The sequence below is a fragment of the Mytilus californianus genome, unplaced genomic scaffold (assembly GCF_021869535.1).
Source record: "Mytilus californianus isolate M0D057914Y unplaced genomic scaffold, xbMytCali1.0.p SCAF_33, whole genome shotgun sequence".
In the NCBI taxonomy this organism is placed as follows: Eukaryota; Metazoa; Mollusca; class Bivalvia; order Mytilida; family Mytilidae; genus Mytilus; species Mytilus californianus.
In genome coordinates this window covers 1,897,730-1,911,391 of record NW_026262683.1, presented here as the reverse complement: position 1 = coordinate 1,911,391, position 13,662 = coordinate 1,897,730, and the positions used below count along the sequence as shown (strand labels likewise).

At 33.1% G+C, this 13,662-nt stretch overlaps 1 protein-coding gene across 1 annotated transcript in view; it reads right to left on the bottom strand.

The window, feature by feature from the left end:
• Positions 1-13,247, bottom strand: part of LOC127736557 (uncharacterized) — a 37,257-nt gene extending 24,010 nt beyond the window's left edge. The window contains exons 1-5 of the mRNA XM_052247119.1: positions 13,241-13,247; positions 11,616-11,723; positions 5,637-5,669; positions 4,310-4,399; positions 669-701 (exon numbers count right to left, since the gene is read on the bottom strand). Coding sequence (XP_052103079.1) covers positions 669-701; positions 4,310-4,399; positions 5,637-5,669; positions 11,616-11,723; positions 13,241-13,247 — 271 coding nt within the window. The remainder of the gene's footprint in view (positions 1-668; positions 702-4,309; positions 4,400-5,636; positions 5,670-11,615; positions 11,724-13,240) is intronic.
• Positions 13,248-13,662: the final 415 nt, after the last annotated feature.

Here is a 13,662-nt window from a genome sequence, read left to right as displayed (position 1 = left end):
TCTTTGCGGGTTTCCTATATTTCATGTTAAAAGCGATGGATGAGATCAACGTAGCAAGAGGACTGCATAGCCTTACGTGACGATACAGAAAACCGCTACCTTCTATCAATTTTCACAAAAAGCCTCTGTATGTGGAATGTCTGACAAAAATTATATGCGATTGTCATAGAAGTGAGAGGTTGAGCTAGCTATAAAACCAGGTTTAATCCACCATTTTCTACATAAGGAAATGCCTGCACCAAGTAAGGAATATGACAGTTGTTTTTCATTCGTGTGAAGTGTTTGAGCTCTTGATTTTGTCATTTGATAAATCACAATCCATTTTGAATTTTCCTTGGAGTTTCGTATTTTTGTTTTTTTCCTTTTTTTCACACGAACAAAGAACGCGAAAAGAGGAGTATATATAGTACCACATACTTTCGACTCTCTGTCAAAAAAATTACACCATACAAACACACACATATATATAAATGCCGTAAAAAAGCTTGTTGATGGTGTCAGTTTCATATATTTATAATAATTTAGTAATTTAACTGTCTACTTTGCGTTTAAATTGGAAGAAACATTGTATTTAATTGGATATTACCAGCACACACTTATATTTTTCACTGATTTTTCCCTATGAAATTTGCAAGTTCAATATAATCAACTTAAAAATGTTGACATACCTTTACTGTTTTTGGTTTCCTTTGCACAGGGCACTGAAAAAAAAATGAAGACACTTTATAAATTTCCTGCGTCAGAAGCGCTTTTCTTGGTTTACCTTCACCAGGAACGCCCAAAGCCGAATATTTGAAAACCAAGGATGTATAAGAAACGAAACAGCTGAAGAGCAACATGGCAGAAAGGACATAAAAATAAATGCCAAATCCATATAAGGGCAACTTTGCCAGAAGGAGTTTTAATTCATAAACAGACAATTTAAGAAAGGTTTCTTTTAAATAATGCCATGACCGATTTACTGACTTAAAGGGAAAAAAATTAACAATAATGCCGAATTCCAAGGTACATAAAAAAGGGTGATTTCATGAAAATTGAAAAAAAAATCAAACGTTAGACTTTCTCATTCAACGGAGCAATGGGAAAACAACTGTCATATTCGTGACTTGGTACAGGCATTTTCCGAAGAAAATGGTGGGTTAAACCTGCTTTTATAGACACGTACATTGTTTTATAATTCTGTTTTATTGACAATTTGGGTGAAGAACCCAAACAGACTTACTAGATTAATGTGACAATAATTGAGACCCAGCTAAAAGTGTTTAAACATACATCACAAAAACATACAACACAACTAAACTAGAGGCTCTTAAGAGCCTGTGCTGCTCACCTGCATCTTCAGCAATGGTAACTTTTTAGTAAAACTCATTATTAAAGGGGAATAACTCTATTAAGAGTTAACTGACAATTTCAGTTATGTTTGACATATATGAGAATTGATCCTGCTGATAGTTTTTCCTTTTTATTTTTTCCTTTTTGAAATTTCTATTTATCTATTATATTTTTCAAGATGATAGGCAAAAAATGCAAACAAATGTTAAAAAATATCATTTAAGGGCAATAACTCCAATAACGAGTCGACTGAATAATTCAGCCGTTCTGGCTTATTTGTAGATCTTGACTTGCTGATCATTATGTCTTTTTTTTAAGTGTTTATCTATCTATTACACTTTTCAAGATAATAGGCAAAATTGGGAAAAAATGGGAAAATCAATAACAATAACTTCAATAATGAGTTGACTTACGATTTTGGTCATGTTGAATTATTTGTAAATCTGGTCTTGCTGATAATTTTTGCTTGCAAAGTTTTTATCTATCTCTTATAATTTTAAAGATATTAATCAAAAGGGAAAAAATCGTGAAAATCGTCATTAAAGGGCAATAACTCTAATAAGAAGTCAACTGAAGATTTCGGCTATAATGACTTATTTATAGATCCGGTCGTGTTGATCATTTTTGATGTTGAAAGATTCTATCTATCTATTATAGTTTTTGGGATATTAGGCAATAACGCAAAAAAGGGTAAAATAACGAATTTTAATCGCAACAATTTTTATTTTTTCGCAGAGTATGAAAAAGGCGACCGCCAGCAGAAACCTTGCAAATGGTAAATGTATCATGACCATCTTCAACCAGAGCTTGATAGGTGCGTCCCGTATCATTCGGGGTAACTCAGCCGATTTTGTCTAGTCGGATTACAATCGTGACTATGTCGAGACAGATTCTGCTGTATCGCATCAAAATCGTAACAATGTTCTGTGTTTTCTGGACGGTGTCCTGTGGAACGGACATGATCTGGAGAGATTTGTCATTGCTGTTTTTTTTGCCGATTGAGTCAAGATTGCATCCAGATCTTACCTAATGCGAACCGTCTTTGTCGAAACTGTTCCGGAACAGTCCCGTTATTAATACGAAATTCGGCAATAATACCTACGTCAGAGTCCCGACAATTACAGAACACGATACGACTGAGTCCAGACAAAGCCTTTTACAATGCGGTACAGCAGATTGTGATAGGATTGCGCTCAGACAGGACCTGATCATCACGAATATGACGACAGTTTTCTAACGGATATTTTCCGTTAGCGTCGGTTCACTGTCTGGTCACTGTCTAATCTCTGTCAGATTGCATTTGGCAGAATAGGGACGCTGTCGGGACAGATTCTGTCGTTTTTAACCATCGGCTGAATTTGGACGCTTCCTGTACAATATCTGATTGTTGTCGTGATTAAATAAATGTTTTTACAAATTTTAATAAAAGTTTGAATTTCCAGGCACGATTCACAGGATCTTGATCCGACTTTTAACAAATTTTAATCGGGAATGGTCCTATCAAGGACGGCAGTAAAATTCATGAATGTGTGCCCCGGCTTAAAGGCCACCAATTGGTCTTCATCACAGCGAGAAAATCCACCTCAGCTGACCCCTAAATAATAATGTATACTAGTTCAGCGAAATGGACGCTATACTAAACTCCGAAACATATAAATGAACCGAAATACAAAAAAGAAAAACCACACACTAACATGTGCCATTTTAAGCGGGATATTTAATACTAGTTGGTACGAGAACCAGTAACCATCACTTACGAATCTTGCCACTAAATAATACAAATTTCCACTTTATCTCACCATATATATATATATCATATTTTTAGTATTGTGTAGAAAGAATAGAGGAAGGTCTATAGAATGGAAAAGGTGCTCTACCTATTCTAAATCTGAATTTATGATGAAATTATGTGAATTGAAATCAATTAACAAGTTAAACATATTGTAGATGAGCAGAGTGTTTTTAATTTGAAATTAATTATTTTGTTTGCCTTAAATATATGAGCAGGTAAATATTACTGACAGGTTCATTAGATCTACTGCATTGACACGAGTGCTGGTCAATTAGGCTATTAATAGCTCGAGTGCTTGCAAGTGCAGTATAAAACTTCCAAGGCGTAATATCAAATAATCTAAAAGAGTACACAAATTTATATTTCAAATAAAGAATGTCAAAATACATGTATCGCAGTTACTTGTCAAAAGCTTTTATAATTATTAAAGTTGTGCTTGACATATAGTTATAAATGACATCATGGTTCTAAACTGTTTTAAGTTTGCTATTCATTACATATTGCAACCTAATAATATATTATGTGTATGTCTATTTCACAGCTAGGTACTTCTTTATCTCTAAAACAATACCTATATATACATTTAGTTAAGTATTAATTCTTTAGAGAAAAACTCATATACTCAACATTCAGAATGGTCAGGCTTTAGCCGTCAACATGTGTGCAATTTTTTAACTATGAGAGAAAAAAAAATGAAAAAAAATCATGTCTTGTTTTAAACTCAAGGGTGACTGGGGAATAGAAATAAGGTCATCATTGGTCTTCCTCCGACCGGCAATAAAATCCTCGCCAAACTAGATCGTTTGTTTGGCTGTGTGGGATGTACAATTTCGTAGCCACGTCCGGTCAGAATGGGGACGTTAAATCCGATGCCTCGTGTAAAAAGAGTGCCACATTTGTTACAAGTTAAAAACCATTGCAACAATTCTTTGAGCGGTCTGTAGGTCACCTACGATCGATTGTAAAACGATGTCTACGATGGCCATTTCTGTTAAGCAGAAATAGACTCACAGCTCCAAAACTCGGCCAGTTGCTCCCTAAGAATATTTATTGCAGTTTGTGGATTATTTTTCAAAAGATGTACTTTTTATATTCATATCACCTTACTCCACGTTACCGGCAATAATGTTTTAATTTGTATGCCAATTTATGTGTGTTCCAACATATATTCTAATAAAAACTTACTTTTACATTTTTTCAAGAACAGAATTGGCACCACAATCCAGGCAATCGGAATCAATACAACTAAAAATAGCGTTAGATTCTTAGAACAACCTGAAAGTAAAGGGTTAATATATGAAATATTAAAGGATATAAATCTTGGTATTTTTACTTCATTTAAACTTATGCAGATAAATGAAATGCTGAGAAGTCACCATACGACCTTCAACAAGAGAAAACCCATACCGTATAGTTATCTTTTACACTATGTGAAACAATTCAAAAGCAAAATTAACACTATCAGCCCTAATAATGTTTAAAACAATAAACGAAAAGAAAATATAACAGAAAGCAACCAAAGCCAACCTCCGAATTACAGGCTTCCGACTTTGGACAGAAACAAAAGAATGTGGCGGCATTGAATATATTTGTGAGCGCTCAGTCCTCTCCTCTTTCCCGGGACAGTGGTGTAACAGCAAAACACAAAGAACAAACTGTAAATGTCAGTCGGAAAGCGTTTGACTCATGAAATCGGCCGATAAACCAATAACACATAACTAAAAGACAGACAAAACTACAACATTCCATTATAAGATTACTAGCACGTACTGAAAGCTAGTTCAAAGCCAATTTCAGTTCATAAATAAACCTTGATTATCCCGATATATATCGATATTTATTATAAAATTTAGGTAATGGTATTTCTCGATCACTGACGTCACAATAAATTTATAAGTAACATCATGGAACGTCCCTCCTATGCCTTGTCGTGAGAAGTGCTGAAATTTGTAAATTAACAATTACTTTTATGGAGCCGAAAATAAAGAGCACATGGTAGTCTTACTTATTTAGTATGGTGTGTTAATATGAACATTGTCGTTCATGTAAATATTTGTGTTGTAAATACAAGTGCTCAATATATATACTTCACCGTCTCAAAATTGGTAAAAATCTGTTTATATGCTATGTTTCGATCGTAAAATCTCCTTGAATATTCATAAAATTTTAAAATGCAACGGTTTTCTTATTACGCATACTTATTGGGTGTCTCTTAGCAAAAATAAGCTGATTTTGTAATACAATTTAAGGCCAAATAGCAAGAAATACAAACAGAAAAAACATCAAAATATCAACGTAAAGTTGTAGAACTTTAATCAAATACATTGAACCACTTGACGTAAACATTGATTAAAGTCCTTTTTGGCCAAATTAGAAGTAGTATTTGAAAGAAAGATTTCGACATATATTATAATGTTAAACATTTTTTCTCTTCAAATCATCCGATTCCCATAGTTCAATAATCCTAATTGCGACTTCAATTATATTTTTTGCAGTCCGTTCAATAACTTACGTGAATCATCGTCATCTTCATGCAGACCGTCACCTATCAAGAAAAAGAATAAAACAAATAGTCATAGCAGATATGTATCAAAATTAGATGCTTTATCACAACATTAATATTCTTGAGAGATTGTCGATTGAATGACCAACAATTTATTTGAGAAACATATAACGACCTTCATATATAAAAAAAATAAAAATGAATAAACAGAAATGTATGTATGCAAATGAGACAGCCACCAAACGAAACAAACATGCTGACTATAGTTTTTCTAAATTTATTTCGATGTTTTTGTAGTATTAAAGTTTTATAAAATGTTATTTTATTTTATCGTTAATTTTAAAAAAAAAGTAGTGTTGACTGGAAAAGAGCTGGCTTCTATCTTTCTAAACCTTTCCGGTAAAATCATTTCTTTGGGTAAGAAATGGTAGATTTTCACTAGTATACATTTTTGTTTAGGGACCAGCTGAAGCCCGACTCCGGGGCGGGATTTTCTCGCTGTGTTGAAGACCCGTTCGTGGCCTTTAGCTGTGTTCTGCTCTTTGGTCTGGTCGTTGTTTCTTTGACACATTCCCCGTTTCCATTCTCAATTCTATTTCAAAACTTTTAAATGTAAAAATAGTTTGCCCTTGTCTCTTTGTCCTAAGTAGTCACTAGGAACGTTTGCTATTCCAAGGAAGACAATCTGCAAATAAGGCATCTTCTACACACCCCTATTGTATTGTTCGAACAAATGCCTTCTTCTAGTTCGATCGTGGGATAGACAAAACAAAAAATGAACTATTTGTTTTCATGGAATAACAGCAAAGGTAAAAAATTTCTCATCAAGTCAACCACTGTCATAAATCGAAGTAAAAACGTACAAAATCACGGCCCATAAAAAAAAACGACGAAAAGACGAACTGTCTATAATACACTACACAGAACACATAAGACTGAGGAACACGAACCCCAAGAAAGACTCAGGTGCTCCAGAAGGGTAAGCAGATCCTGATCAACTACTGATACCCGTCGTGTTCCTCCTGGTAAATACAAATATGGTACTTAGTTGCACTCTGTGTTAATTGTTTTCATAAAGAATACACGGTTTTTGATGCACCCACAAGCAAAATATCTATCCTCACCCAAACAAAAAACAGTCATATTTTATTCACTGTGTCTACTTTTGTCTGTCTCTATATTACTAAATAACAAAGTATAAGTAAATGCATTTCAATTTTTAAATCATTAAATATTAGCATACATCATCTAGTCATTCGACCATTGCACTGAGCATAACCAATATGACAATTCAACTTTGTACTTATATACAACAGTTGCGGATAAACTATAAACATGATACCTCTGTTTTAATAAATGATCTACGAGTAACAAATTAAACGTATGTTACTGCCAACAGCTAACACTTAAAACAATTCATTCACTTGATAGATTTGATTTATTTCTGTGAAAATAACATATAATCAGGTACTTTTTATATTGTTCACGCGAGTATTAAACCAGGAACGATAAGAACTTGATCCCAATCCCCATCTTCCTTAATTTTGTGGTATAGATCCTTTTGGTACAATTTCATAGAGATCCATACACTTATACTCAAGTTATTGGCTGGAAACCAAATGTCTTCGCACGACGTCGACGACGACTACGTCATACCATTATACGACAATTTTTGCGGTCCTAAATGGAGAGAAAATGTTTCCGGATTTGTAACTACTTATTTATTACACACGTAATGTGTAATTAATATTTTTTAATATACAACAGTTAAACTATCATTTGAATCACCTGTTCACACAAAAAAAACCCAAAAAAACACACACACAAAAATGCAACTAACTAATATTTGGGCAATAACTCCTATAAGGAGGGAAATGATAATAACAGTGATTTGATTTTATTCGTAAATTTTGTTTGGCTGCTCCTTATATTAAAGTTAAACTCATGACCATGGTGTTTCTAGGCGGGCACATGCAGTACTACAATTGTTAAACAAGATAAATTAACAATAAAAGCAGACAGGTTTGGTCAAGCTTGCCACGGTGAGTTTAGAGGAGAAACGGTTCACAAATATTATAAAATACGGACGTCTTATGATACCAAAAGCTCAAATATCAATATGCTATGGATCTTTGGTTCAGAAAGAGGTATCAAAAGACATTTACAGGTGAACAAACGAACTTCAACAATAGCTGTTCTCTATACATGTTCAATAAGGTCAATATCCTTAGCAATGAATAGAAAAAAAGTTGTGAAAATATTTTACATAGATTATCAAAGATCTGAAATTGGAAGAAATCAAATAAAAGAAGAAAGTTTCCATGGGACACAGATGCCCCTTCTTGTAAATAAACAGCAAATTCAGCAATTTTTCAATTCATAAATGGACATAACTCGAAATAAACGCCACCCTTATTCGAACTTGATCTGTGTTTGGTTGTACTTAGCATTGCGTAAAAGAGAGGCGAAAGATACCAAAGTGACATTCAAAGTCGAAAATGAACTGACAACGCCATGGCTAACAAAGAAAAAGACCAAAAGACAAACACAACATAGAAAACTAAGGACTGAGCAACATGAACCCCACCAAAAACAGGTTGTGATATCATGTGCTCCGGAAGGGTAAGCAGATCCTGCTCCTCATGTTGCACCCATCGTGTTGCTCATGTTAGTACAAACCCGGTAATAAGTATAACTCGGTAGGTCACATTCGGGAAAAGGGGACGGGATTGTAGTTACGACATTAGAAACATATTCACTTTAAATTTACGAAGGGATGATTTCAACTTCACCACTTGGAACTCTTGGTATAATAGCTTCCTTGTGAGCAGCAACCCTCTATCAAAGAAATCATGATAAGAAACACAAGCCCTAGAATATCGTATCAACTGGGAGATATATACTCCGTATGCAGGTGTAAATGTGTCATAACATTTGGTTGAGGCAAACTAAAATCAAAGTGCGAAAACGACAAATTAGCAATTTTTTTCATTTATAAAGGGACATAATTCAAGAACATTGACAATGACGCCACCCAAATTCGACCTTGATCTGTGTTTGGTGGTAATAAGCATTGTGTATAAGTTCATAACATTTTTTTGAGGCAAACTAAAGTCAGAGAACGGAAACTAATTTTGGGACGAACGGATGTACGGACGGACGTATTAGGGTAAAACGTTATGCCCCTTTCGCCGCTGCCCAGAAATGGGAAGGTCAGGTTGAAATGTGGCGGGGTTAAAGTAGTGTAACTTATTATTTATTTCACAATCATTTGTCGCAACCTTCCTAATCGACTAAATTAAAAATATTCGTCTTAACAAAGAATTAGACTTTAAGAAATGGAATATTTCACCATGTTTAGATTGATCAGAAAATCAAACGTTGAGACTTTAACCAACTTGTTGTGGGTAACACATGACTGTTACTTTAGACAAATATCAATTATTAACATGTCAAAGAGGTGTTTCTTTTTTTTTCGATTAAGGTAAACTGAAAACCTACTAGTTTTCTTATGAGGAAGCAAATTAAACAAGCACCGCCCTTAATGTTTCGTTGTATGGCTAATTCAATATATATATATGAATTATTAAAGGTTTGGTGATTACTTTGGGACCATTTGCCAAAATACTACTAGTACAAAATGTACCTTGGAAATAAATTCGTGTAACCAAGCTTTTAACTCTGCGCAAATGCTTCATAAGTTCATAATGTGAAAGTTACCTTTTACTCTTATTGTGAAAATATCGATATTAAAATCTATGGGTTCCTTTGTTACACAAATCAGGACGCTATTGTCATGTTTTATCATTTAAGAAAAATTAACTTTCATACAGAGTGTAAATAATTCAATTTTTTCCTCCAAAACAGTCTAAAAGTATACAAGATTCGATAAGAACTAATAATTATTAATGTTGAAAACTGATAAGGTTTTAATTTGTTCATGAATTCATAACTTGATCAAAATACAACCGTTAAGAAAAATCAAAGTAACAATAATTAGTTGTTCTTCCTTTTAACAGGTCGGGAACACTACCTTATATGGATATGCATAAATTAGCATACTTATGTCCTCGCACATGAAATTGTTTATTTACGTATGACGCAATTTTTTTTTTTACCTGGGTTTTTGACCAATCCACTAAATGAGTAACAATGCATGATAGACTACAACGTGTTTACGATCAACCGAGAACACGTGTTATTTGCTGAAATACAACACATTTTTCCATGCATTGCGGGAAAAACAATTTCGCTTAGTTTTTCATTTTTTGTATCCACATTTATAGTACGTGATATAAAGTATTCGTTCCATGCTCAAATTAAAGAAGAGTTGTTTCTATGCGACGAAACCAGTGTTTGAATTACCCGAAATGTAGCCATTAATATGATTGATGATTACACGAAGATTTCAGATATTCGTCCACAAGACAGCAAAGAAACAACAGTGAAAAACACAATTTAATACCCATAAGATAAACTTTCATTCAGATAGTTAAAAAATATGGGATCCTTGAATTTTGTGTTCGCAGTAAAGGTATGTGTTTATTAATTTATCTTTAAGTAAAAAAAACACGTGTAATCATCAATCGTAGCCATTTATAGCCGACTATACGGTATGGGTTTTAATCATTGTTGAAGGCCTTACGGTTGCCTATAATTGCTTAAAACCACTTCATTTGAACTTTGATGGATAGTTGTCTCATTGGCAATCATACCACATCTCCTTAATTTTCTATACAAACACCTTTCAGAAAGATTGGTTTTCCATTATCTTGAAAAGAAATATTTACTTTAGAATACCGTGTAATATTTTTATATGTAGAATGTGACAGGTACAGAACATGTATTAAATTTATATCATCTATCATATTTCATCAAAACTGCTCAAGTTATTTTTTAATTCTTGTCTAACAATGTTAACAAAATCTATAAGTATTTCAAACTGTTCCCATTGTTCTGAAGGTAATTAATGAAGCAATATTTTCCTCAATCATTGCAAGCAGTGTAGATTCGTTTTGTTTTTGTCTTTGCAATGTTCGTTTTCTTCGAATGCAGATGTTGGATTTTTTTACATTGTTAACGGACTCGGATATTTGCCTATCTTAATAAATAATTTATGGTGCTATCCATGTCTATGTGCGACAAGGACGTGAACTTTTATATGTTTTGTGAAAATTGCAGCGTTGGGGGTCTAAACCTATTATATTTCTCTCATTTATTGGATACAGGTATTTTATACTGGACAGTGGTCACTTCATTGGAAATTTCACTGGTTCACGGGCAATTAATGACAAAACCCGTTCAACTACTTTTACAAGGCGAAAAAGAAAGTCGAATCGTAAAGCCAGTAAACAATATTTGTTTTAATCTGAGCATGCAAATTGAAGATTATGTTATATATTTTATATCAAACACATTCGTTGAACAAAAACATTTATTATGAGAGTTCCAGCAACTATATAAGTTGACAGTTTTCCCACTAATTCCGCGTGTTTTCTATTGGTAGTAAACTCGTAGTAGCCCACAATGCATTGTAGTTCATTGAGTCGATTGGTCAGTTTTTCAAGTCCATGTTTACCTTCTATTTTGGGAATTACTATGCAAATATATTAATTTAAAATTCCATGTCGCATTAAAAAATTGTGTAAATTTCTTAATGCGGCATGGAAGTTTAGATTACAAATTATAATTGCATATCAGTTCTGTTCTTTCTATGACTGTATTAATATTGTGTTGTTCTCTGTTTACTGTCATTATTGTCATTATATATTATGTTACTTTGCTATAGCATTCTGTTTGCTTCTGCAATAAAATATTCATTCATTCATGCATTCATATTCTGACGTCAGGAAATCTAGAGTTCCCAACCTGTTTAAAATATATCAAGATATTACTGCAAACATGTTCGTATATTAATTATCAACCACTTATATTACTTTCCAATTCTAATTACAGAGTAGAAAAACTTGTTGAAAAAAATTAAATTACCTTCGCGGATAAAAAAAATCCATTCTCCTCGAGTTCCAGTTTGACTTTTTGTGTCTGCTGTGTCTGCTGTATCTGCTGTTTCTACTGAGTCATCTTTGTCTTTGATATCTGAAATGTAGTTAGGCTTTATTTTTTTTTATATTCTGAATCAATGTATGTTTATAGTATTTGGTTAATTTGACAATTCACATCATAAACCCTTTTCAGTTTTTTATCATACCTTTTGAAAATTCTTATATCCTGCAATTTAATTTTGTACAACTGATTTTTAATGCAACATGTACGTTTAGAATGCAGTCAATTTCACGTGATTATAAACCTAACCTATCAACTAATAAAGATTTTCAATTCGGCGTAACCAATCTTGCATTAGAGCATGTCGGAAGGAAGTAGAATTTTTACTGGATGAATTGTTTGCACGTTCATCGCACATTTTTTTTCTGAATACATTAACCAAGTCTGCTATTCTAAATCTTTCAATATTTTGTTATTAAATGTTAGGTGATTTTATTGACCTAAGCAGTGGCAAAACCGACGAGGCGAGCAAAATAGAAAAGTAACTATTCTTATGAAAAGTTGACAAAATCAATAGTAAAACACTGCCGACGACGATACTGATTTAAAGTTATTTCTAAACAACAATCGTACATTTTAAATAAAGTTTTTTTTAATTAAACTGTGTTATAAGACACATATATTATAACAACAAAATAGGATGTTACTGTCCATTTAGTTGTTGTATGAGATGTATTGGGTTCCAGTGTTTGTTTCAATATATTTTCAGTTGTTTCTCTGCAGACTCTCAACAGACGAACTACATCTGTCAGAGCTGGTTCTGGGACTTTACATGCTGGGGGAAACTAGCTGTTGACAATGCCTTCGATGGTGCATGGCATTGCTGCCGATGTAAAGGCAGTCTGGGCGTTTTGCGATGTAGAGACAGGCCGGGATCGACTGACACCGATAAGTTTCAAAATTCAAACTTTTTAATAAAATAAATAAAAGCAAAATGAATACAAAACAGTTACAAACAACAATAAGTAAAACAAATATATTCAATTATTTCCCTAATAGAAAACAATAAATATTTTGATAAAACTTCATTTATGAAAACTTTATTTTAGTTTAAATTGATTAGAAATATTTTACTTTAAATCTGACTTAATAATTTAAAAATCATGACTTACCGATAAGTTTCAAAATTAAAACTTTGACGTCTCAAAGGAGAATTTCTACTTATATAGCAATCATTTAATTGATAGTATGCCAACGTGACTTTCTATGTCAGCATTAAATTAGAAATTAACAAATATAGTTATTGTCCGAAATAAGGTCAAAATGTTGTATAAGTAAATGTCTCATCACGATTTACACGAAGTGATGGGTGCTTAAAAACGCAAGGGTCGTGTGCAGAATTTCTGCGCCAGCATAACACCGGAATGACTTCTCAAGGTCATCCGCTGTAAAAATCATTATTAAAGGGGAATAACTCTTTCAAGACAATTTTTGTCATTTATTTTTTAATTCAATGTTTTAAACAAAATCCAGGCATTAAAAGAAATCAATATTGAATTTTTTACTTGTGTACAAAAATATGTTATTGCATACATTTCAACGTTGTATACCCGTCATTATTTATCGACAGAGTTATCGGTCCAGAATAGGACTGCATTAGTTGGGTATGTCTACGGAATTCTTCGGAGATAATCTCGATCGTTAATTAGAAGGCGTCTATTGTAAAATGAATACGAAATGTTGATACATTATAATTTAACCATTGCCTTTTCATTTACTGTGGGTTTTTATAACTAGAATCAACGCTTCCTAAATATGTCGCTGAAATTGACTCACCAAGTTATATTCAATTGTTTCTTTAATTTCATTAAGTTTGAAATGGTTAATTTACTGATTTCTGTTCACTAATGGAATTAATTTTAAAACTTACATTTAACTTTTGTAATTTTCATATGCCCTCACTGGGATTCGAATCCCTCCTGGATGTCTAATATGTATGACTGACATAAACACACCGACGAACCCTCTCGGC